This window comes from Prionailurus viverrinus, chromosome C1 (assembly GCF_022837055.1).
Source record: "Prionailurus viverrinus isolate Anna chromosome C1, UM_Priviv_1.0, whole genome shotgun sequence".
Lineage (NCBI taxonomy): Eukaryota > Metazoa > Chordata > Mammalia > Carnivora > Felidae > Prionailurus > Prionailurus viverrinus.
Window position 1 is genome coordinate 160,632,772 of NC_062568.1, and position 25,719 is coordinate 160,658,490.

The 25,719-nt window shown below is 40.0% G+C and overlaps 1 protein-coding gene across 7 annotated transcripts in view; it reads right to left on the bottom strand.

Moving 5' to 3' along the window:
- Positions 1 to 25,719, bottom strand: part of AK4 (adenylate kinase 4) — a 76,538-nt gene that overhangs the window by 18,126 nt on the left and 32,693 nt on the right. For 6 of the 7 annotated variants that reach the window (XR_007155030.1, XM_047872640.1, XM_047872641.1 and 3 more), the window contains one exon: positions 15,802 to 15,921. The exons of the other annotated variant lie outside the window; for it this stretch is intronic. Coding sequence is in view for 5 of the 6 variants with exons in the window: in XM_047872640.1 (XP_047728596.1) it covers positions 15,802 to 15,921 (120 nt within the window). In the remaining variant the exon portion in view is untranslated. The remainder of the gene's footprint in view (positions 1 to 15,801; positions 15,922 to 25,719) is intronic. 7 annotated transcript variants of the gene reach the window in all.

Below are 25,719 nucleotides of genomic sequence, written 5' to 3' on the forward strand. Positions count from 1 at the left end.
ACAAAAGTAAATAAATAAACGTGAAAAAGAAATGTGACAGCTGTGTAGTCTTTCTCGTTAAGTGAGTGCCTCATTTTGGGGAACATTCGCACAGACGAGGCAACTGTCAGTGGCTCCTGAGTCCATGTCCAATCAGCAAACACACCCTGTGTGCTTCCTATGTATTGTAGTCTGCTGTTCACAAAGCATTTATAGACATTTACTTCTCTCTTACTCTGCACATCGGCCCTATGAGGTGGGCAGAGCGGGAACAATCACCCTCCGTGTAACAGATGAAGCTGGCATTCAGTGAGGATCAGCAGCAGAACAGGATTGAGGACCAGGTCTCTGGTCTTGGAAGTGCCCCCTCTCTCTTACACTATGCTGTTCTTCCACAGGTATGAAAAATAATTGTTGAGAGAATCCTAAACGTCACTTCATCTATCTTACTTCCACCCCAAGAGCAGAGCATCCTGGTAGCATCCTCATCATCACGGCCACTATTTGCTGTGCCAGATAGATTTTATGCAGAAGGAAATCTGAAACTGTGCAGGGGCCTAAACGGCCTACTCTCACTCCTGTTACGTCTCTCACCTAGCATCCCTGTCCGTCACCCCACGTCACCTGACATCCTTGCTGTTCTCAAACCAGTAAGTCCATTCCCACCTTGGACAAGTAGCTTATGTCCCCTCGGCGTGACACGCTCTTGCTGTAGGTATCTACGTGTGCCCTCGGCTCCTACAAGTCTTCGCTCAAAACATGCCTTGTCAGTGAGGACTTTTCTAACCATCCCGTTCAACTAAACCTGCGCCCCACCCACGGCACCCCTATTCACACCCGCCCCTCTTTTTCGGTTTTCTCTTCATAGATTTCAACATCTTTTATAGCACATGATCTACTTTATTTTGTAAGTGTTTCTACTCTCATTAGGATGTTACCTAAATGAGAGCAGAACCTTTAAAGCTGTTTACTGCTACATCCTTCATGCCTAGAACAGTGCCTGGCACATAATAGGTGCTGAATAAATATTTGTTGAATCAATGAATAAATATTATCTGAAAAGTCACAATTATTCTGCAAGATGGGTATCATCCCCATTTTAAAGTTGTAAAAACTGAGGCTCAGAAAAGTTAAATGACTTGCCCAAGACCACACATTTAAGAACCGAGTGCTGACTCCAGAATCACACATCACATACCACACGATGCTGCCTTCCTCCCACGGGGAAAAGCGCAGCCTGTGAGAAATACCTGCTCGTGACAGCTACAGTAGTCAATAGTCTACTATACAGTATACAGTATACAGCAGTCAGTATACAAAATGACTGGAGAAATCCAAATCCTGCGTGGCTTCGGGGTGCTGACATGACACAGACATGTCAGATTCTCTCCACACATACACAAATGTTCTGCACCTTGCTTTTTTCTTTTCATAGATCTTGGAGATTCTTTTCTATACATACGCATTGCTCTCTTGCTCTAATAACTGTGGAGTACTCCATGGTTTGGATGAACCACAATTTAACCAATTCCCTACTGACAGGCTTTGAAGGTACACAGGACATGAAGCACACTAGGGAAAAATATCTTAGCAGACAGAAATACAGGCTCCAGAGACACACTGCCTTGGTCTGAGGTGCAATTATGCCACCTGCTCACGTTGCGACCCTGGTTACCCACCTCTCTGCACCCATAAAGTGAGCCTGGTAATGCCCAATCCAGAAAGTTGTGAGGAACAAACAAATTTCTGTATGTAAATCCCAGCACAGTGGCCGGCACAGGGTGGGAGGAGGTGTGGCAAGTGGGGCAAAGAGCCAACACTGGGGGAAAATGAAGACCATGTGGGACCAGAGGTAAAAGGACAGACAGCAAGTCTGATAACAAGAAAGACATGACGGGTAAGTGTGAACCTTTATAAAAGTATGAAAGGAGCAGTGGGGAGACAGGATAGTGCCATCACCATCACCAAACACAGTATGTTCATATAAGAGAACAAGTCTCCTCAATAACAGGAGGTGTGACAGGAAGGTCACACGTGAAGGGGAGACCCAGGTTTACTTTAAGGCAGAAGGTAGGGTATTCTGCAGAGTCAGAGTAGGTGTGAGGAGGAAGGTGGAGAAGGTTATAAGGAAAGAGAATCCCAGAGGGTACAGTGGAAAAGTAAAGATTTGGGGGGGGGGGGGGGAGGAAGAGGAGAATCAGTAATGGAGAAAGAGAAAAGGATAAAGAAGAAAAAAGGACACTGAGGGATGGCTTACCTTTCCCTTAATAACCAAGTATCACAGACATAAAAGACCCAGTTGGAAGTGACTAGCTTCAAATAGCGTAACTGTTAGGGCAGGTGTGGTGTCCTAATCTCTGAAGATGTCACAAAGGCCCTGGCAGTGGGCTGGGGCTCTCACAGAAGTTTGGGGTGCAGAGTCAAAAACCTGGGGGATCACAGGTCCTAGAGAGGGGCTCTGTGTCACCCTGGTTAGGCAGAAGGCAAAGGCTCCACGAAGTAAGGAGAGGCGGTTATCTGTCTACAAGACTCTTAAGATATGAATATTCTTCAGCTTACACATCCTAATGTAAAGCTTCAGGGCACACAATATGAAATGGTGTCCTAAAAGGCAGCATCCTTTGAAGTGATTTATATCAGTGTCTCAAGTTGGGCTGAACAAATCAAAGATGTAATTCTCACATCAATCAGCTGCCAAGAACAGACTGTCAGATAAGGTACAACCTGACCAGGACATTTTAAATCGTTTTTAGCGAAGAGTCATTATCCAACCACATACATGTATTTTTTTAAGTGAACATATTGTCAGAGGATCACAATATGAAGACTGTGAAAACTATTTATCAACCAAGAGTGTCCCAGTATCAGGGCATGAGATGTTCACTTTAACTTTGGTGAGGAAACATGTGGGTATTTTGCTCTTTAGTTAACATCTGACATCCACTGATCCGTGTTCTCTTCCAAGATCTACTCATGGTGTAAGATTTAATTCCTTGGTGTCTCAAATTGCAAGGATATTGGAATCTGAAAGGAAACAAATAATTAGCAGATGTATGGAATTTAAAGCATGATCCGTAAATCTTGTAATGGAAAATCTGCCTCTAAATAAGAATAGCCATTCTTGACATGAAAGTACTTAGATGCATGCATACATAAAGCATTCAAAAGTACATTCTAAGAGGTTATCTTCTAAGAGATTCAGACTAGACAGGCTATGGCTACACAGGTGGGCCCAAGAGAATTTGCCACTCTAGCTGTGGGTGTGTATTCTTTAAACATGCTTGCTTGTAGCCCCTGTTCCATGTGGAAGAGTCAGATTCCACAGAATAGTCAGATTTCATGTGGATTTGGTATTCTGGTAGGCAGGGATTACTGACCAAGTAGACTAGATGTACACTCTAATTCTGTCAACAGGTGGCAGCATGCATAATTCTTCAATTTAGAAAGAACTGCAATAAATTGTGGTATACTTTTATTTTCACGAAAAGTAATCCTGAAACACATATTTTCTAAATGACTAACAAGCAGAATCCCAGTCTCCCTAGATAACCTAATCCAAGTGAATATATTCCATTAATTGTTGAGGAAACCAGAAAATCCAACAGGCAAAGCAAAATAATGAACACATTTAAGCCCGGAGAGCTTGCTTTCCTCCCTGTAATGACACATATGAGACTGCTCACTCCATCACGTGGTTTCTCACCAGGAGTACAGAAAACCTACCTCATGCTTCCATACTAAGCTGTCCCCTCTCCCTCGTAGCCTAGAAAAGCTACCATGTCCTGCTTAATCAAATAGCCAATCCATGTTGAAAGCTGAAATTTCATGCAGTTAAATTTCTCCCAAAATCCACCATGCTATATCACTAATTGTGGTGCCTACAGGTTATTTTTTAGACAGCCTCCCTCCCAAAAAAGATTCACCATGTGCAGGAAGATGTCGCTAAATCCCTGACGTGCCAGCCACCGGGCCTTGGCATCTGCTCCTCTCAGCCATGCCAAGAGCCTGAGGGAGGGCCGGTGAAGCAGGAGGTGCCACAGCAACAAGCTGAGACAGTGGAGGGGAATGGGGAACTAGGACACTTCTGTTTTTCTAATTTGTTGTGCATTCATTCCAGAGGAAGGGCAGAGAGCCAGAGTCCACCACCACATTCCCAGGCAGAAAAGCAAGCCCTCTGCTTGATGGAAATAGAAGCGCAGTTTTAAAGGGCAACTTCTAACAACCGCCTGGGACTGGCAACGTATGAAAAGGCCACACAACACCAGGCCCCCTTCCTATGTGCATTAGGATCTGGGGCCAACACGGTTGCTTCTGACCAGCCATCTCTTCCCAGCTGTTGGGAAAGCAAGAACCAAGTTAAAAATATGTAAGCCATAATCCATCACAATTAATCACTGAATGATTAACTGAAGTTCAAAGCAGGTAGTTATTCTACCATAGTCTTCCTTAACACAGGGGCATTCAAACTATTCATACCACCAAGCAGAAGGCTCACTAGCAACTTAAAATTAATCACCGTCAAAACCTGCTCGATGAAGGCCTTTTCCGTCTTACATCTTATAACTACCTTATCTGTTTGCACAATATTTACTTGTATGTGTATCCAAGACCTCCATATTCCACTTCTTCCAGTTTTTATTAACAGATGGTGAAAAGACTAAGACACAGCTGTGCTCCAGATGTTGGCAAACAAGAGCTTAAGCTACATCATATCACTTTGTGAGCTCCACATTTCCCACTGTGCTGAGAGCTTAGGACCTACTTCCTGCTCACTGAAATCTTCCAGGGACACTTGGAACTCTTCTATTATGTATCTTAGAGTTGTAATAAATAGTTCCTGCTCTCAAGGAGCTCATAGGTTAGTAGTAAATGATTTAAAAACCTGGACATGCTATAATCACTACTTCGGGATCCACTGATAGAAGACATACTACAGAAAATTTGGGTTTAAACCATAAGTTTGGATCTTCTAAGTGGCTTAGTTAAAAGATGAATTCCTATTAGGTAGGGATTCTTGGGGTAATCCCCAAATGGTGTTGAGGTCCTCTGGCATCAGTGCAATGATTTTTCCTGTTTAAGGATATAGATGAAACTCATAGCTTATAACCTGTGTTCTTAAACAAGTTAAAAATTATGGAGCCCTTTTGCCAGTAAAGGAATATGCATACTGCATTGAAGAAGGAGCTGTTAACTGTAAATCCTTTGCTTAAAGGCCCTTCTCTTTAAGAATTTTGTTTACCTGTTATATGGGGACCCAAGTCCCAATACAAACAAATTAAAGGAAAACTGGTCCCACTATATCTCACTTGAGACAAAAGGAACTTGTAAATGATTTCACCACAGGCCCGTATTTTTGCCCCAAATAAAAGAACAGAGGCTGAGTATGGCCCACCATGGGCTCAGCTCCCAGGTATATGGTGTACATATACATGGTAGGTGAGACCTACCATCAGGCAAGTATTTATAAGCTTTTTCTACATGTCAAACATAATTGTAGGTACAGGAAGGTATAAAATATCAACATCCAGATCAATCTGTAAGTTACATGATTATAAGGTAAGAAGAAAGAATGAAATGGGTAGACAGGATGGTCCCAGAAGGACTCGGCAAGGAGGGGATATCTGAGTAAAGATGTGAATGGAGCATCCTCATGACCATCTCAAGGCACAGTGCTGCAGGTAGAGGGCACAGGGAGTGCAAAGGCCTGGCAGCATTAGCACATACAGCACATAAACGTAAGGAAACTGTGACATCATTAGGGAATAAAAACAAAGTTTTGCCCTCCCTTGCCCTCAAGAAAAGAGGTCTGAACATAGATGAAGGCAAAAGGAAACACAAAAAACATGAAACTTTAAAATATGATAAACACAAAGAATATTCAATAATATCCACTGTAAGTGGATATATTTTCTTAAAATAGAAAAACTGAACAAAAGGACAAAAAAGATATAATACAGGAGAACTTTCCTGAAAGGAAAAGAACTGAATTGGAGATCAAAAGGACACAGTACCTATAGGAGGGAGGACAAGAAACAACACTGAGATGGTCTATTTACTTCAAGTATGAGGAAACAATTCTTCAGGAAGTCTATACAGGAAGAAAAAAAAATCATAGTCAAAAGTCACACTGGCCTCAGGGCTTTGCAGAGCAATAATCCAGGTCGGAACAAGATGAAACAGAGGCTGCAAAGTGCCGAAGGACACAGAGGTCACTCAGGAATATCACGGCCAGCTGAACCTGCTAAATGATGAGGAGACGTTCTCAAACGTGAAAACTCAGGGAAGAGGGCATCACATGAGCCCCTCTGTTAGAACGGAGGGAAGGAAGGAGGGAAAGAACAGCAGGAGGAAATTATCCAGTAAGATCCAGCTGACCACAGTAATGATGAATGGAAAAGCCGTGGTAAAAAGCAGCACAGCTTTATTCAGATATAATTCATATGCCAAACAATTCACTTGTTTCAAGTGTATAATTTGATGGTTTCTAGTCTATTCACAGAAGTAACGAGAAAAATCGTCAAAATAAAAGAAACAGAGATGTGGTACTGTGTGAGAAAACCAGGCCACAGAATTCATTTAAATCTTTTAGATGTAAGACAAAAAAAAATTGGAAATTCAGGTTACAGAAGAAAACTTATAATAGATTTTAGCAACAAAAACCATTGAAAACTGAGACGGAGGGAGGGGAAAAGAGGTGGGAGGAAGCCTAAGTACATTAATCTTCTTACTGTTCACTGAAGAAAGACAATATCTCTCTGTCTCAATTTGAAGTATGAAATAAAAAAACAAATATGTCAACTCCTAATGGCTTTCATAATCTTAAAGAGCTCTCCCAAGAATATCCTGGGTGATGAAGAAAGATTTTATCTGAAATTCAGTAATAATTCCTTCAGGTTCACTTTAGCTCTGCTATTGTTAAACTTAAGTAAAATTAAATGTTTTTAAAAGTACATCAAGTATGGGAGCCACACTTACACACTTTCAGGTACCTATGTGCATGAGGAGGGGTCTAGAATGACAGGTTCTCAACTGTTAACCCTGATTACTTCTGGCTACTGGGATTTTAGGTGACTAGCTCCTTTCCCTTATATTTTGCCATATGGCTTGAATGCTTTATAGTAATCATGTACCATTTTTATAAAGTCAGTGTCAAATGATAAAATTAAATTCTCTGCACTTTTCCCACATCTTACTCTCCTCTTAACCCTAATCAACTTGTTCACCTTCACAAAATCTGGGTTTTTCTTCCTAGCACTAGGGCAGTCATCAGAGTTTTATATTGTTTTGTTTTATATTAGTAGGTAAGGTTTAATGGAGGCTGGGGAATTTTGTTTAGTTCTACTTTCCCCAGGTGTACTTAATGAGGGATGAATATGAAGATCTTTGCTTATTAAAATGACATTTTTAAGTTTATCAGCCATTTATTAATGAAATGCTAAGTTCTAACATCTGTATCAGCATCAACATGTGGTTGTATGTATGTATATACAACATCGGTACATAATAACACGTACTATCATGTGACCACCTACTACGTTTTAGGATTCCACTAAGAGCGTCATATTTGTTAGCCAATCCTCATGAACCTATGCCATACATACTGCTACTAATTCTATGGATGAGGAAAAAGAATCCAAAAAAGGTAAGTTTGCTTGCTCAAGACTACACAGCTAATAAATTACATAATAATATTCAGTTATAAGTCCGCGCTTTTTCCACCACATTACTGTTCTGATATAGTGCTGTGTATTTAGTAAAGGCCAAGCAATTGTTTCATTAACAAACTAGGAAAAAGGGTGCCTGAGTGGCACAGTCAGTTAAGCATCTGACTCTTGACCTTGGCTCAGGTCATGATCTCACAGTTTGTGAGTCTGAGCCCCACATTGGGCTTTTGCACTGATGGAGCAGTGCTTGGGATTCTGTCTCTCCTTCTCTCTGTCCCTCCCACACTTGTGCTCTTGCTCTCCCTCAAAATAAATAAATAATTTTTTTTAATTTGAAAAAAAAAAAAAAAACTAGCCAAGTATGCTTTAGATGCTTTGGATAAAGCTTTGCAATGAATGTTCTCAATCCATCCAATTCCCAAGATACCTGTTTCATAAATTAGGGAAGGAGGCTCTCCTTCCATCTAAAATTAGGATTTGAAGACAGCTTCATCCTATGCCTTACTTTATAGACTTCTAATTAAGTGGCAACAGCAAAGGGGCTAAGTGTATCTTAAAGTGTATGAGACATGCCCAAATAGAGAGAAATCACAGTTTAATATCTAAAGTAGATCTAAACATGTTAAAAATTAAGTTAATTTTAAAGTGTTGGTTAAAAAGTTAAAAAATAAGTTATTCTTTCAAACTCAAAGTTTTACATTTTAAGCTTTCTAACTCATTTCTAATATTAACTTTGATGTTGGGGCGCCTGGGTGGCTCAGTCGGTTAAGCGTCCAACTTCTGCTCAGGTCATGATCTCACAGTTTGTGAGCTTGAGCCCCACGTCGGGCTCTGTGCTGACAGCTCGAGAGTCTGGAGCCTGCTTCGGATTCTGTGTCTCCCTCTCCCTCTGCCCCTCCCCGGCTTGTGCTCTGTCTCTCAAAAATGAATAAATGTAAAAAAAAAAAATTAGTATTGACTTTGATGTTTATTCAATGCCCTGTATTTGAATTTCATGAAGTGTTTAACTTTTGCCCCCACCCACTTTTCTGACCTCATATGCTCATATTTTCAGCTCTAGAATTACCCAATTACCTGTGGTTTCCAGAATACACCATGCTGTTTTGCATATAGTGATCCCTCCACCTAGAAGATTAAGCTTTTATTCTCACTTTCAAAACTTAGTTCTTGCTGTCACCTTCTCCAGGAAGCCTTCCATTTAACAGCTGCCTCCCTCATCCCTAAGATAGGGTCAGTTCCTTTCTCCTGGGTGCTACCTCTCACCTTTCACCCCCTCCACTGGGGCTCCCAAGGTCCTAGACTGCAGTTATTTATTCAGCATTTGCTCCTCCTGGACTAAGCTCAGAAAATATGCTATTCCCTCCTCAGACCAATGCCAAGCTCATCAAGACGCACCATAAAATGTATAACTCAATTTGCGTTTTGATTTCTGAACCAAGTTTTTCTAGGGTGTGTTCAAGTATCTATATACATATGTTTTCCATATGGCCCTTAATGCTTACTTGTTAAAATCTAGTCATTCTCTGGAAACACAGAGCGAATAAACAAACTCAGAGTTGCCTGCCATATTAAAATTGTTCCCCATCCCAAGACAGCAGTCAGATCACACAGAAGAAAAAAGCCACCAGAAATGGACATGGGAACAGGGTCTCAGGAGAGAATCCAACCAAATGAACAAGAGAAGATACCCAAGGCTTTATTTTACCATGTTTTTCAGTCCGATTCTCTGAGCTCATACAGACACCAAGGACACTGAAAGTAGGGAAGTCATAGAATAAAAACAAAGTTCTTATAGGTTAGATTTAAATCACAGAAATCAAAGGCAATCCTCATTGCCTAGGGCAGCACAAAAGCTGAGTCACCACTAGATTCTAAATGCCAAGAAGGCCAGGTCCCACCTAGTATGTTGCTCTATTGTGGTGTCTTGACAGTGCCTGGCACAGAGTTGGTGCTCAATAAATACTCAGTTGTAGGAAAAATTATGAAGACTTAGAACCGAAAGAAATTTGCACAATCGCCTGGGACCATTAACAAAGAGGCTGCACTAGCTTTAATGAAATCAATAGCTAGACATAAAGTCCGAACAGGCTCCGCTCTTTGGATAAGGTATAGCACAAGATGAGAGTGTGCTAAATTTCAAGTCAGGTGTGACCAAAATGACTTTTCATAACCTAACCCTGCTGAGTAATGGTCTTTTCCTGTGTAACTCGACCAATATTATTGTTTAGTTTCATTGATTTATTTTTTAAGTTTCATTTAAAGTATACACAGATACCATTTCTTCTTTTTGCCCATCTTCCCCTGGTAAAGTCATGTGTTCTCCCCTAGTACAATATTCAACCTGAAATTAATGACATGTCTACAAATCCTTTCATTGAAGAATATCTGAATATTTAGTAATGATGTTACAAAGTATGATCAAAAGCAGGTATAATTCCTTCTTCCAAGAAGATGATAAAAAATGTCAAGTTTGTTTTAAAAACAGAATTTTACAGATGCTCTATTCTGGAGGTGACTATTACGGCTACATGGCTATCATACGTAGTTTGGTTTCCTACCATCCACCATTTACTTGGTTACCAAGGGCTCTGAGTAAGTATGTACCTTGGAAATACTGCAGATCTGAGATCATTTAACTCTCAGGGCAAACAAACACACACAAACACTGCACACATTCAAGCAACTCTGACTTCTGGTAAAAAAAAAAAAAAAATTCCAGAATTATCTACAGAAAGCCCTAGTTATTAGCATTCGACACTGTGCTGAACCACAAATGAAACATACAACCACAGACTGAATGATAACTCTCATTCCAAAGGGATCTTTATTCCGATGAAAGGCTTAAATTATATTCCACTCATTATTCTAAAATTTAATATTTTTTTATGAAACCAAACTGTGACAACCAATTTTAAATATTTTGATGCCTCACCTAAAATCGTATGGTAGACAATTCTGTTAACTTCTTGTTTCCTGTAGATAAATTAGGAAGGAGTTTGAGAACATGCAGGCTACTATTTAAATACACAGGTTGGCAGTCAAATTTAGAAATGAAAACCCCTATTACCAACACATCTCCCTACCGGCCCCACCCAGCTGCCAGCCCTATTTTTAAAAAGTGAAGAATTTATATTTGTTTTAAAGAGATGGTTACTGTTCTCTAGCTATTTCACCTAATAAGTAGTAAATACTTTCTTTATATGAAACTGGAAAAAAAAAAAAAACATGCATGGTTTTATAACAAAATTAGAAAGCTTGCAGCACATTCCATTCTTCTAGTAGAATATTTGTCTTAAAAATTAAAGAAAACTTTTTAAAACTGTTCTCACACATTCAACTTCTAAGGACATAAAAGATAGAGGGAGAGAAAGAAAAAAGGAGAAAAGCCCCCCACAGATATACAAGTATTAACATATAAAACAGTGTTTCTTACTCAGCTGGAGAGAAAACTGCAAAGGTAAGGTAGAGCTGAACTATCTTTAGCAAGGACATAGCTGACCAAACCACACAGCACTCAGGCACCCCATCCACCAACCCCTCCTGGCCTTCCCTTGGCTGGCGTCCACTCTACTTGTTTCCACCCACCATTTGCAGATGCCTCTCTACAGACATATGGACCAAGATGATGAGTCATCTGTCATCCAGAATTCTTTTCTCGACCTTTGCACATTCAATCACCTTTAGCACACTCAACAGGCACGTCCTCCACAGAGCATGTGCCCTGTAACATAAGGAGTTTAAGGCTGAACACAGAATGAGGCATTCTTAACACTCCTCACTTTGCCAAATGGATTTATTCCAGAGCTTTAAAGGAAAATCACAACTGAAAAAGTGACCAGATGGGTCTTCAAGGAGAAAGATACAAACTAAATCAGCCATGATACTGACGCACTTCACTAAAAACAGGCCTGTGATGTAAAAGAACTTTAGTTATTCTCCCTGAGAGGAATAGTTATGGCAAAAGCAAAACACAGAAGCATTCCATAACTAAAACCGACCTTCAATTTCACGTGGCTAAATATTTTTTAAATTATTCCTGTACTTAACACTTCATGTAGTCACCAAAAAAACAAAAACAAAAAAAACATTCAGGACCTGTATACCACTTAGGACAGATAATAGCGTATCTATATAGCACTTATTATATGGCAAGCATTCTTTTAAGAACATTACATATATTCACTTCATCCCTACAAACCCTTTCCTAATCCCTGTTTTCCATGAGGAATAAAATGCCCACAGAGGTAAAACAATTTGCCCAAGGTCACAGACTGTCAGCAAATGGCAGAGCTGGGATTCAAACGGGCAGTCTGGCACCTAACTGGGGTTAGTGGTTATTACACTAACCACCTTTCCAAAGGAGTTTAATATAGACAATCCTTTTTTAAAACAAAGTTTACACTAAAACTACATAAGTTTGCTTTGCAAGGTGACAAGCTTTACAATTAAAGAATTTAAACCAGAGAAATTATAGTCAGGTGGTGGCAAAGTCAAAGTTTACCCATCATGGCAAACACCTACACACTGTGGAGGACTACATTTTGTGAGTCAATGTGTCGCGCCTGGAGAAATTAAAGTGGCCTAGAGAAGCGCAAAGCAGGTGATGACAGTCAAGAAACAAAAAGTGCCAACCTCCGTGAGCAATAAAAGCCAGGAGGCACCTGGCTGGCTCAGTCAGTAGAACATGTGGACTCTATATCTCAAGTTGTGAATTGGAGCCCCACGTTGGGTACAGAGATTACTTGAAAAATTAAAATCTCTAAAAAAGAAAAGAAAACTCCAGGGGTGCCTGGGTGGCTCAGCTGGTTAAGTGAGTTTGGCTCCTGATCTCAGCTCAGGTCTTGATCCCCCACTCTTCTTGAATCCAAGCCCTGTATGAAGACAAAAGAGAGAAGAGACGAGACAAGACGAGACCAGACGAGACGAGACCAGACGAGAAGAGAGAAAAGAAAAGAAAAGAAAAGAAAAGAAAAGAAAAGAAAAGAAAAGAAAACAAAACAAAACAAAACAAAACAAAACAAAACAGAAAAAAAAAAGAAAGGCAAGGTAAGGGAAGGAAGGAAGGAAGGAAGGAAGGAAGGAAGGAAGGGAAGAAAAAAAAGAAAACCACAGGGCTGTAGTAGCTAACCTCACTCATAACTCCTGTCAATTTTTCCCCTTCAATCCATTCTCTCCTGGATGGTGCCTCTTTTCCATCCTACCACCATTGCCCAAATTCAGGCTTTCAACATCCCATGGTCCAAAGATTACAACAGTCTTGTATTTGGCTTCTAGCCTCCACCTCGCCCCTGCCCCACCACCTACTCTCTCCTCTGCTAACAGAACAGTCTTTCTGAGACACAAATCTGATCATGTTATGGCCCTAATTAACTTTTCAATGGTCCCGGGAGCAAACAATTTCTGGTTCCACCATCTTTGTACTGAATCAAACACCATCCACTCCAGGATTTCCCCTGCCTGCCTCTGCTTGCAGGCCCAGGAAAATACTAAGCTATGTCATCCTTTTCTTACCTAGTTCACATGCCCTTCTGCAGAGAACATCTGCCTTCCAACCCCCATTCATCAACCTGCGGAACCTCTATTTATCTCTTTTTCCATAACATTGTTCCAGTACCTCCTCTCACTACCAGAACATAATTTTCTTCTCTGTGTCTGCGGGGTACCACATATATATGCTTCTATTCTGCTATCAGTAACTATTTTACTGATTCCCCTACTGTGATAGGGACAGTGTCTTAGCATCTTATCAACAGCACCTAGTAATTTCTGACACACAAGAGGAGCTTTATTCGTTATTGCCCAATGAATAAGAGGATGCCTTTTGTAGGCCATTATAGCCTTTCTCTCAGCAAAAGTTTTAAATTCAATCCATCAGTTCCCTCTAGTCCCATGAGAACAGAGTTCCAAATTTTTAAATCCAAACTCTAGAAAGACATGATCTACTTTATAGTCAACTGTTCAGAAAACCTACAAAGTGAGGAATATATGTTAAATAGTAGTTCACAATGAATGCTCCACAGAACAAACCCTGTAGGTTCTTGGTGAGTGTTGGGAATAAGGTGGGGGATTCTAAAATCAAATAAATTCAGAAAATGCCTCATGATGTCTCCTTCTGTGAAGAGTTAAATTGCATGATATTAAAGTTTCAATGAAGTCCTAAAGTAAAGAAAACGTGTTTAACTTTGGCACTTACTACCTTTGAGCAGTTAGCTAAAGCCTACTTTGCCTCAGTCTTCTAATCTATTAAATGGGAATAACAGTATCTATTTCTTACGGTATTGTAGGGATTGAATGAAAAAATATCAGGTGTTCCAAACAATGCTTGCACACAATAAGTACTCAATAAATGCTAGCAACTTTTAATATTTAACTTGACACATCTGCTTTCTTGTCTAGCAATTACTAACACTGCACACTACACACTTTGAGAAACACTGATAGACAATAAAGACTGCACCATACTAGTCATTTTGGAGACTCACGGTTCCAGACTTTAGGAGAAATATAGCCAATCTCATAGTTTAAATGTAGGCAATTCATCTGGCTTCTCTGTGGCTGGCAAACATCAAGGTTTCAACTGTCACAACTTCCTGAAGCTTCAGTTTCACAAAATTAATATGGGGTTGAGTGCCTTGTGTGAACTAAAAACCGCTCTGCAATGGAAACAAGTTCCTCATAGAGAAATCTCATTCTCTGCCATTCTGTGGTCCTAGAAAGTAGCATGCTCATCAAGTTTCTATTTTTATTGTACCCAGGAATCTTGCTATTCAAGAATAAGAAATAATCCACCCAGTCCATTGTTTTTCTTAAAATTTAAAGTAGAAGATTCTGAATTTCAGCTTCATGGAGAATTGTGTAATATGTTGTGTATAAGCATCTGCAGGCATTTCCTAGGAGAAATATCATAGTTGTCATCAAGGGGCCCATTTGCCTAAAAAGTTTAGGAACCTCTAATAGAGGTCTTAAATAAGGTCCAGGTTTTACTTAAATACATACTCAAAAAAAAAAAAAAATCAAACAGTATCAAAGACTGTATCAGTCTTTTTAATATCCTTTCAAAAAGAGCTTATGCATGTATTTCTACATGGAGAGAGTAATAAATACCACAGCATCCTTCCATGTTTACATAAATAATAGTATATGATATAGACTCTACTGCAGCTAGCTGTTTTCACTCGGCAGTGCATCTTAGAGATCTATCCATGCCAACACATACGTACACATCATTCGGTTAACAGACATACTAATTTTTAAGGCATCCCTATAATAGATACTTAGGTTGTTATCAGTGTCTTGCTAGTTACAAATAGTGATGAGAACAGACAACCTTGACAACCTTTGTTTAGGAAGAAATCCAGCAGGGAACTGCTGAGTCAGGAAATACAAAGAATGCTGGGGTACCTGGACAACTCAGTCAGTTACGTGTCCAAATCTTGGTCTCGGCTCAGGTCATGATCTCACAGTTCCCGAGACTGAGCCCTGCGTTGGGCTCTGTGCTGACAGCTTAGAGCCTGCTTGGGATTCTCTCTCTCTCTCTCTCTCTCTCTCTCTCTCCCTCTCTCCCTCTCTCCCTCTCTCCCTCTCTCTCTCTCTCTCCCTCCTGCTCTCCCCCATGCTCTCACATGTACATGCTCTCTCTTTCCCTTTCAAAATAAATAAAAATAATCTTAAAAAAAAAGTATAAAGATGGCTAAACTGTCCTCCAATGGTTGCCTGTTTTATACTCTCAATAATATTTATTTCCTTTACACTCAATAAAAGATCTTCAGATTTTCTGTCTTTGTTAACCTGACAGATGAAAAATGGTAACTCATGGTGTTAATTTGTGTGGCCTATTATGAATGAAAGAACCTCTGATTGAAGATGCGTCATACCTATGACAACTTAGTCATGGAAACAATGAGCATCATCGAAACTAACAGTAAAGGGAATTCAGTAAAGGTTTGCTTCAAGTCAATGGCTCTAGGGATGGTAGTCTGGAGACAGAAATGAAAAGGCTTTATCACAGTGAGTTTCTATCATTTTGCCAAATTGGAATATGCCTAAATAAATGACTGAAAGCTTGGAAGAAAAAGTATTTTGCAATGGGTCAGAAATTAAGGGAGTGTGCACAACCAACTAGTCACAGACATCCAGCTTACCCACAGGTTCAACTCACCATCTAGTAGCCAGTGCTGGCCGCGCCTATTCTCCAACTCCGACATCATTAGGCGTGTGATCACATGATCTGGAACCAAAAGACCTTTCTCTATGTACTGCTTTGCCATATCACCAACTTCTATTAAAAAAACAGGAAAAAGAGACACTCAAAAAAGCTTCAAAAAAAGAAAAGCTTACAAACTCCTTTTGCCTTCTCTTCCATTCCTCCCTATTGGTATGAGGGGAAAGTTATAGGTAGATGTTTTGGGGGTAATTTTTAGAATACTGGTTTCAACAATGGTAGCCTTGTCTCCCAAAGAATTATAAAAGCAGCTTTTGAAGATAAATAAGATATACACAAACAGAAATAAAAATAAAAGAGTATTTCTATAAATTAGAAGAGAAGATAAAAGTAAGAAACAAAAGTTGGGAGTCCAGAGGAAGGGGTGGTTCGTGAAAGGCCAGGACAGAAGTCCTGGAACTTCCCAGAGGTGAGAGCCGCGAAGTGGACACTGAGCCCCCCAACGCTTTACGACAGCCAGGAAATGTGATCAACTATATGGTTCATGGGATGCAGAAGGCTGAAAGAAGCTGAGGAGCACAACCATTCCTTAGAGACCAAAGGAAAACATTTCCACTGGTCTTAGAAAGAATGCTGGATAATACAAACAAAAACTTCTCTTCATGAACCTCAGTATAAGTAGATGGCACCTTGCTGATACAGTTGTAGAAGCAACTCAGTGTTATTAGAATGCCAACTTTATCAAAAGATGTGAATTTATTTTTATTATTATTTTTTTTTGAATTTACATCCAAGTTAGTTAACATATATAAAAGGATGTGAATTTTTCAAAAAAAATTTTTTTTCAGAGAAAAAATGTTTCTATCTTATTTTAAAATAATTTCTTATATGTGGAAATTGTGGGTTAGGTTCAGTGGAACAAATTATCAGTTTAAATCTGTTAAGTTTCTAGGAACGGATTTTTTTTTAAACCAAGATGAAGTCCTCTACTCTTCAGAGAACTGATAATAAACCATTAAGAACCACGTTTTTGACAGGCCAATTATGTTCTTTTTTTTTTATTTATTTATTCTAACTTTATTGTTTTTATTCAGTTGGCTGCATTCACAATGGTTATTAAATAGGACCATATTTTATGCCTTTATAATAAATATTAATTTACATTTCAAGTGACTGATACAATTTCAACCACCAGTGCCCCCAAGAAGATATTCACTGCACTGTTATCTAGCATATTGCCTATATTTGATGTTGACTTTAAGAAAGGCCAATTATGTTCTTATAAAAACATAAAGCAGAATTATGTTACTGCAAAAAAGCTCAAGAATCACTTTGTCCCTACCTTCACCTTGAATTCAAGGTAGAACCTTCCTTCCCCAAACTGAGTCAAAACTCCTAACTCCAACTCTGAAATATGCACTGTCAAGAGATTCATATCACTCTGATTACTACTACTGGCTCAAACTATTGGCTCTGATTGCTACTACTACAAGCTCAAAGTTAGATCCAATGATGCTGATTCAGTAACATGCTGCAAAGAACAACAGCAAAAGACAACCACTTTGGCAAATGTGGCTAAACATGCATATGAACAAAAACAGATTCATTACAAAGTATTTATTAACTCTATACTAGGTAACAGGTAATAATGCACAAAGGGAGCAGTGAATAAAAGTTGCAGCTTACCTACCAATGTTTAAGCAGTGTTATTTTCATGAAGAGCAACAATATTAATCACTAATAAAGTAACATACTATGTTAACATATTAAGAAACATATTATACCAGGCACTGTGCTTTAACCACTTTGTATGTGTTATTTCATTTAATCCTCATAAGATCCTCACCTTCAGATAGGAAGTAATACCCATATTTATGACAGCTTTACTAAGATACAATTCACACACCATTAACATTCACTACTTTAAAGTGTACAACTCAGTAATTTTTTTAAATTTTTTTTTCAACGTTTATTTATTTTTGGGACAGAGAGAGACAGAGCATGAACGGGGGAGGGGCAGAGAGAGAGGGAGACACAGAATCGGAAACAGGCTCCAGGCTCTGAGCCATCAGCCCAGAGCCTGACGCGGGGCTCGAACTCACGGACCGTGAGATCGTGACCTGGCTGAAGTCGGACGCTTAACCGACTGCGCCACCCAGGCGCCCCCAACTCAGTAATTTTTAATACATTCTCAATGCTGTGCAGCCATCACCACTACCTAATTTCAGAACATTTTTATCACTTCAGAAAGAAACGCTGTACCCATTAGCAATCGCTCCCCATTCCCTCCTCCCTCTGTCTAGCCCCTGGCAACTATGGATCTACTTTCTGTCTTTACAGATTTGCCTATCGTGCACATTTCATATAAATGGAATCATACAATATGTGGTATTTTGTGTCTGGTTTCTTTCATTTAGCATAATGTTTTCAAGTAGTACTTCATCCATTTTCATGGTTGATCATTCACTGTATGGGTATACCATATTTTGTTTATATACATCAGTTAATATGCATTTGCATTGTTTCTACTTTTTGGCTAATATGAGTAACACTACAAGGAATGTTCATGTACAGGTTTTTGGGCGAACATATGCTTTCTGTTCTCTTGGTAATACCTGTATACTATGTATGTTTTATATCAGGAAAATCACTGTTGGATGGTATGCTTGGAGTAACTGACGAGATTGGTGCTGTCCTACTCTGCAATGGTCAGGCCAACTGCAGAGCCCTGTTCTTTTTTTTTTTTTAATGCCAGCTTCCTTTTTATTTTTTTTAATATGAAATTTATTGTCAAATTGGTTTCCATACAATACCCTGTGCCAGAGCCCTGTTCTTAGTCCCATCTGCCAAACATTAAGACAGATTTAAACAAACAAAAAATATATATATATATATAGACATCTTCCACGATAACAGACCAAGATGTGAATTGTCTCCAAATATCCCATGAGGAGACAGTGAAAGCATAGGAAACATTTTATTTGGAAAAGAGAAGACCCAGAGAAGGGCATGAAAACAATTTGCCCATATCCTGATACTTGACACATGGAAAGGGCATTAGCTTACTTAATCCCCAGGGCTTACAATTAGGACTCGTTATGGGAATTACAAATGGATAGAGAAAAAATGGCCTAAGGAATGTCTGAATGGAGATTCAAAGACTGCCTAAGACGGGATATTATAGAGAGATTCGGAAAACTGGTTGGGGATTGGGCCACTTAATATTTAAGGTCCTTTTGGGTGAGGATTTATGGTATTGGGATACTTCTGGACTCAGGAGTTTAATGCAGAACAGTAGCCAAATGATGCCCCTGAGGCCTTTAAATACTTGCTAGATGGTGCAATATGTACCCCCTCTAACACCTCAAACTTATCATGGCCAAAATCATACTTTCCCCTCCCACATGCTCTTGCCCTGGTATTTACAACATTACTCTCCTCAGACGTCATGTAAGAGTAAACACCAGTTGTCTTGATTTTCTTGACTTCCCCCATTCTTTATATCTAATTGAACATGAAGTTCCTGCCATTACATTTCCACAGCGTCTGTCATATCCAAGCCAAATGATCAAAACATAAAAGTGCAACAGTAACTGTTGTGAAGATGGCTGCAGAGCAAGCGATGACACTGTGAGGAAAGAAATCACAACCATGGCCCCGGATGGCCCTGGTGGTTAAGCGGAGGCCACAGATTAGTAAAAAGCAGAGCTGAAAGAATGAAGCAATGGAGGTGCCTGCGTGGCTCAGTCGGTTAAGTGCTGGCTTAGGCCCAGGTCATGATCTTGCGGTTCGTGAGTCCCAGCCCCGCATCAGGCTCTATGCTGACAGCTCAGAGCCTGAAGCCTGCTTCGAATCCTCTGCCTCCCTCTCTCTCTGCCCCTCCACCACTCGTGCTCTGTCTCTCTCTCTCTCTCTCAAAAATAAAATATACATTAAAAAAAATTTTAAATATATTTGGGGCGCCTGGGTGGCTCAGTCAGTTAAGCATCTGCCTCTTGATTTCAGCTCAGGTCATGATCTCACAGTTCATCAGTTCAAGCCCCATGTCGGGCTCTGCGCTGCCAGTACAGAGTCTGCTTGGGTTCCGATCTCTCTCCCTCTCTCTGTTCCTCCCCTGCTCTCTCTCTCTCTCAAAATATATAAACTTAAAAAAAAAAAAAAATGAAGCAATGAGTTATACTCCAAGACCACTGCACAAATCTTTACATAGTGAAAAAGAGACAACTGGCCAAAGGAATCACACTGATAAAGAATCTCTGAGATAAGATCAAAGTGGGTCCTTTACTCATAGCAATCTGTGACCTGCCACAAAATCAACATATTGCTTCTGGGGTCTTCTGCACACTAGTCAACCAAACGAATCATTACATTACTTGAACAGCCAATTCTCAATTCTTAGCTTACTTCGCTTCTCAGTAGCATCTGAGATGGCTCCTTTGCATAAATGATAGGAAAGTGAACCTTTGAAAATGCAAGCCAACTGCAATCCTCCAGGACCTTTCCATCTCACTCAGAGTATAAGCCAAAGCCCTCACCTTGGTTTACAAGGCCCTGTGTAATCAGGCCCTCCTTCCCTGAAGCCATCTCCTACTTCCTCTCCATTGTCCACTCTACTCCAGCCACACCAGCTTCCCTGTAGTTTTCTGACAATCACATTCATGTGCTCACTTTAGGAACTTTTCATTTGTTGCTCCCTCTGCCAAGAACACTCTCTCCCCAAGAATTTCACATGGATCAAGCCCCCACTTCACTCAGATCTCTGATAAGTCTTACCTCAAACAGGCCTTCCACCCCATCTAAATAGCACAAGGACAGACACACATCCCTATCACCCTCTAGTCTCTTATCTTGCTTTGCATTGTCTTCTACAACCCCAGATCTTACATATTATATATTGATCTATTTATCAATTCACTTTTTACCTCCCCCAACAAGAATATTATTAATTCATTCAGAAAAACTGAGGTACTTTGTTCAATGCCATACCCTCAGTACTTAGAATATAGCTTGGCATGTATGAGATACCTCCATAACAATTTGTTGCATGAATGAATGAATGAATTGTTGCATGAATGAATGAATGAATTGTTGCCATGTGCCAACTTTTTCAAGGGAGATATGAGACAAAGTATGATCAGTACTAGTTGAGATGGCCATGTCAGGTTTCACAGCTCAGTCTTATTTCATCAGTATTTTAAACCATGTATATGGCACAAAAACAGACACATAGACCAATGGAATAGAATAGAAACCCCAGAACTAGACCCACAAACGTATGGCCAACTCATCTTTGACAAAGCAGGAAAGAACATCCAATGGAAAAAAGACAGCCTCTTTAACAAATGGTGCTGGGAGAACTGGACAGCAACATGCAGAAGGTTGAAACTAGACCACTTTCTCACACCATTCACAAAAACAAACTCAAAATGGATAAAGGACCTAAATGTGAGACAGGAAACCATCAAAACCTTAGAGGAGAAAGCAGGAAAAGACCTCTCTGACCTCAGCCGTAGCAATCTCTTACTCGACCCATCCCCAAAGGCAAGGGAATTAAAAGCAAAAGTGAATTACTGGGACCTTATGAAGATAAAAAGCTTCTGCACAGCAAAGGAAACAACCAACAAAACTAAAAGGCAACCAACGGAATGGGAAAAGATATTCGCAAATGACATATCGGACAAAGGGCTAGTACCCAAAATCTATAAAGAGCTCACCAAACTCCACACCCGAAAAACAAATAACCCAGTGAAGAAATGGGCAGAAAACATGAATAGACACTTCTCTAAAGAAGACATCCGGATGGCCAACAGGCACATGAAAAGATGTTCAGCGTCGCTCCTTATCAGGGAAATACAAATCAAAACCACACTCAGGTATCACCTCACACCAGTCAGAGTGGCCAAAATGAACAAATCAGGAGACTATAGATGCTGGAGAGGATGTGGAGAAACGGGAACCCTCTTGCACTGTTGGTGGGAATGCAAATTGGTGCAGCCGCTCTGGAAAGCAGTGTGGAGGTTCCTCAGAAAATTAAAAATAGACCTACCCTATGACCCAGCAATAGCACTGCTAGGAATTTATCCAAGGGATACAGGAGCACTGATGCATAGGGCCACTTGTACCCCAATGTTCATAGCAGCACTCTCAACAATAGCCAAATTATGGAAAGAGCCTAAATGTCCATCAACTGATGAATGGATAAAGAAATTGTGGTTTATATACACAATGGAATATTACGTGGCAATGAGAAAAAATGAAATATGGCCTTTTGTAGCAACGTGGATGGAACTGGAGAGTGTGATGCTAAGTGAAATAAGCCATACAGAGAAAGACAGATACCATATGGTTTCACTCTTATGTGGATCCTGAGAAACTTAACAGGAACCCATGGGGGAGGGGAAGGAAAAAAAAAAAAAAGAGGTTAGAATGGGAGAGAGCCAAAGCATAAGAGACTGTTAAAAACTGAGAACAAACTGAGGGTTGATGGGGGGTGGGAGGGAGGAGAGGGTGGGTGATGGGTATTGAGGAGGGCACCTTTTGGGATGAGCACTGGGTGTTGTATGGAAACCAATTTGTCAATAAATTTCATAAAAAAAAAAAAAAATAAACCATGTACAGCGATGAACAAGGTCGAATAGGGAAAATGAGGAGAAAGAAACACCATGAGCCAATAATGCCACCAAGCAGGGGGCTGCTTGGCATACCTGGAGGAACTTCAAGTACAGAGAAAAGCATCATGAGAGATGCAGCTAGACAGGTGGGAAAGATTTTTTTTTTTAACATGTAGTTTTAGAAATGCCATTCCCACAGCCAAGACCAGCATTTACAGGGCCCAGTGCAAATGAAAATATGGAGATTTCCTGTTCAAAAATTAGAAATCTCTAAATGGCAACAGCAAAGCATTAAACTAAGTGCAAATCCTTGTGTGAGTACACAGGTCACGTGCCCACCACACTGTGACCTCTAGATTGGGTTGGTGTGGTAAAAGCCAAAGAGCCTGTGACAATAATCCAAGCAGGAGACAACAGACTGCACTAAAGCAGAAGCAACCTTAGAAGACATTCTGCCCCTTGAGAGAATACCTTTGACACATGGAGACTGAAGGCACCCCATAAAGGACTGCTTTTTGCTACCTCTATTCTTCTCAGGACCTGCACCCCTGCCTTACACATGCCTTATTATGTCCTGCTTGTAAAGGTCAAGGACTTAATGATTTCTTTGAAGTCTTCCAGCACAATAGATAACACCTAAGGAGTGATTAGGTGGGGTTGTCATGAAGGTTTTCCAAGACCACTGACTCTACATACCTTGACAGCAAGACTCCTGGGCATAAGTGACTTATGAAGGACACCTGAGCACTCCCAGCTCTGACCGGTTCCTGGATGCCTGAGGACAGGGACACAAGACCACCATCCTCAACTAAAAGCCCAGACCCCAAGTGTGAGAAATAAGCCCACTGCCCCAATCAAATGAGGGATGTGAAGACTGGAGCACAGAGAAGCTAGGCTTTGATCAACATTTTTTGCAAGAGCTGGTGTCTGGTTACAGCAGGCATTTATCTCCTAGAGCGAAGTCCCTTCCCTAATTCCTCACTGGCTGAGTACTACAGAGGTTACAGTCTTACCCAGAAGTCACTGATACCCATGTGAGGCTGAAAAGTAGTCTGACTGGAACAAATGGACATCTCTTGAGGTGATGCAGAGACTTGAGTTCTTTGGCACATACTCATTGCAAAGCCCACAAAAAATAAGCCCACCAAATGGAGAGGGGAAGAAGAACCAGGAAGTGAAGTGTCTACGGGTTTGGGGACTCCATTGTGCAGTGGGGAAGGGGTTCATACATATTTCCAATAGATTGTAAACCTATTGTTAACTAGACAGCACAGCTTTTATTTGGTATTTTTGAAAATGAATCATCTCACTTCTCACACCAAGCAAAGATGAGACTCATTCTGCTTTTCCTTTCCGAATCTCCCAGAAGCTCCGTCTGTATCTGCTCTCTCTGTATCTTCAATAAACTCTGCTCTCACTTCCTACCAGCTTGCATTTGATTTCTATCCTGCGCGAAGCCAACCAAGGACCCTCTTGGTCACTCCTGCAGGATCCCCTCTGGATCCTCAGGCCCAGCCTGCCTACATCACCTTGAGTTAACCCAACATAGACTGTGCAATTCCAAGTTTAAAATAACCCTGTGGAAGACTTCCAGAATCATTTTAATCTAATTTACTAAGTAAGAGAAAGATCTAAGTTCAACATACTTTCCCAACTACTGGCAGTCTTGGATCTTCTCTGGAGCAGGACAGACAACACATCCATCTAATCTGATACAAAATCAAACTTCTACCCCCCCACACCTCAATCCCCACCCAAATGAAAACCTGGAAAGTTTAAAAGCCAGGACAAAACAGACAGTGTATCTGCATCTGAATGAAGATCTCACTACAACAACAAATGGAGATAAGATGTTGATAAAGACAGAGGCCCATTCAGAAAACCGGGACCTTCATCTGCCTTTGTCAGCTTGCTTGAAAGTAGTATCATTAAATAGATAACACACATACCAGCTCCAATTTGTCAAGTAGTATTCCAAAGAAAGGCTGTGGACACACACAGTCTTACGCAGCTTCTGAATCCTCAGTGTATATATAGATGCGCATATATGCACATGCGCGCACACATGAGTAAGTCATAAACCACCAGGAAGTTTTCAAAAATAAACAATAAATTTAGAGTGCCAAAAACAGGCCAACAGTTCTGCATTTTTTAAGCTTCATAACAACCAAAAAGAAAATCCATCATGTGTTTAGAAGACTGAACAGAACACGAGTGATTAAGACCACATTTGAAAAAACTTTCCTCAGAAAGGAAAAGAGAAAGTGTCAGATTACAAAATGGTAATATATTACAAAATTATGTGAGTATATCTATAGATATATATTATCGTTTTCAATGTTAAATACATTATAAAAAATCAATATTCCACCTATTTTACAATATAAATATTATGGCAATGCAGCTTAACCTATTTCATTCAATTGCTAAATGTAAATTAAAATAAGATAAAATCTTAGTAACCTTGAAAAATATATATTTTCCATTCCCAACTAGATCAGGTAATATACAAATTGTCAGAATTTAAGACTACCTATTAAGTTGTGTATTTAAGAAATACCAAACTTAAAATTTTAAGATAATATGCAACTTAAGACTACCTGTTAACTTGGTCATCTGTCTAAAATTTATACTTCCAAGATACAGAAAAGGTATTTTTATTGGCCTCATTTCTTTCACATTAAAATTGACCACTTTCAGGGGTGCTTGGGTGGCTCAGTCCGTTAAATGGCTCTTGATTTCAGCTAAGGTCATGATGATAGGGTTCCTGAATTCAGGCCCCACATGGGGCTCTGTGCTGTGAGCACAGAACCACAGCACAGAGCCTGCTTTGAATTCTCTGTCTCCCTCTTTCTGCCCCTCCCTGGCACGTGCTTGCGCTCTCTCTCTCTCTAAAATAAATAAACATTTAAAAAAATTAAAATTTACCACTGTCACATTAACAGAGTGACACAGATTATTGTACTCAGGGCGGTAAATATAACAAAACATTGTCAGCTGCTCAATGGGGAGGATGTTAGATTTATAATGAATTGTCTTAAGACTGGTTAATAAGAAAATATTTTTTTCTGAATAACTAGGAGAGCCAATTAAGCAAATGACATTTCTTTAGAAAATCCATGAGAACACACACATGCATATTTAGGTAGTACAAAATCCATTCAACAGGACCCTAAATACTCAGGACAGCCAGCTTAAACATTCCAGAGACTGAATGACCTCCAAACAGAAATCAACATGGGAAAAACAGATAGTGTCATGAAACAGGAAGTAAATGGTTCCCTATTCAGGGAGGGGATAACTG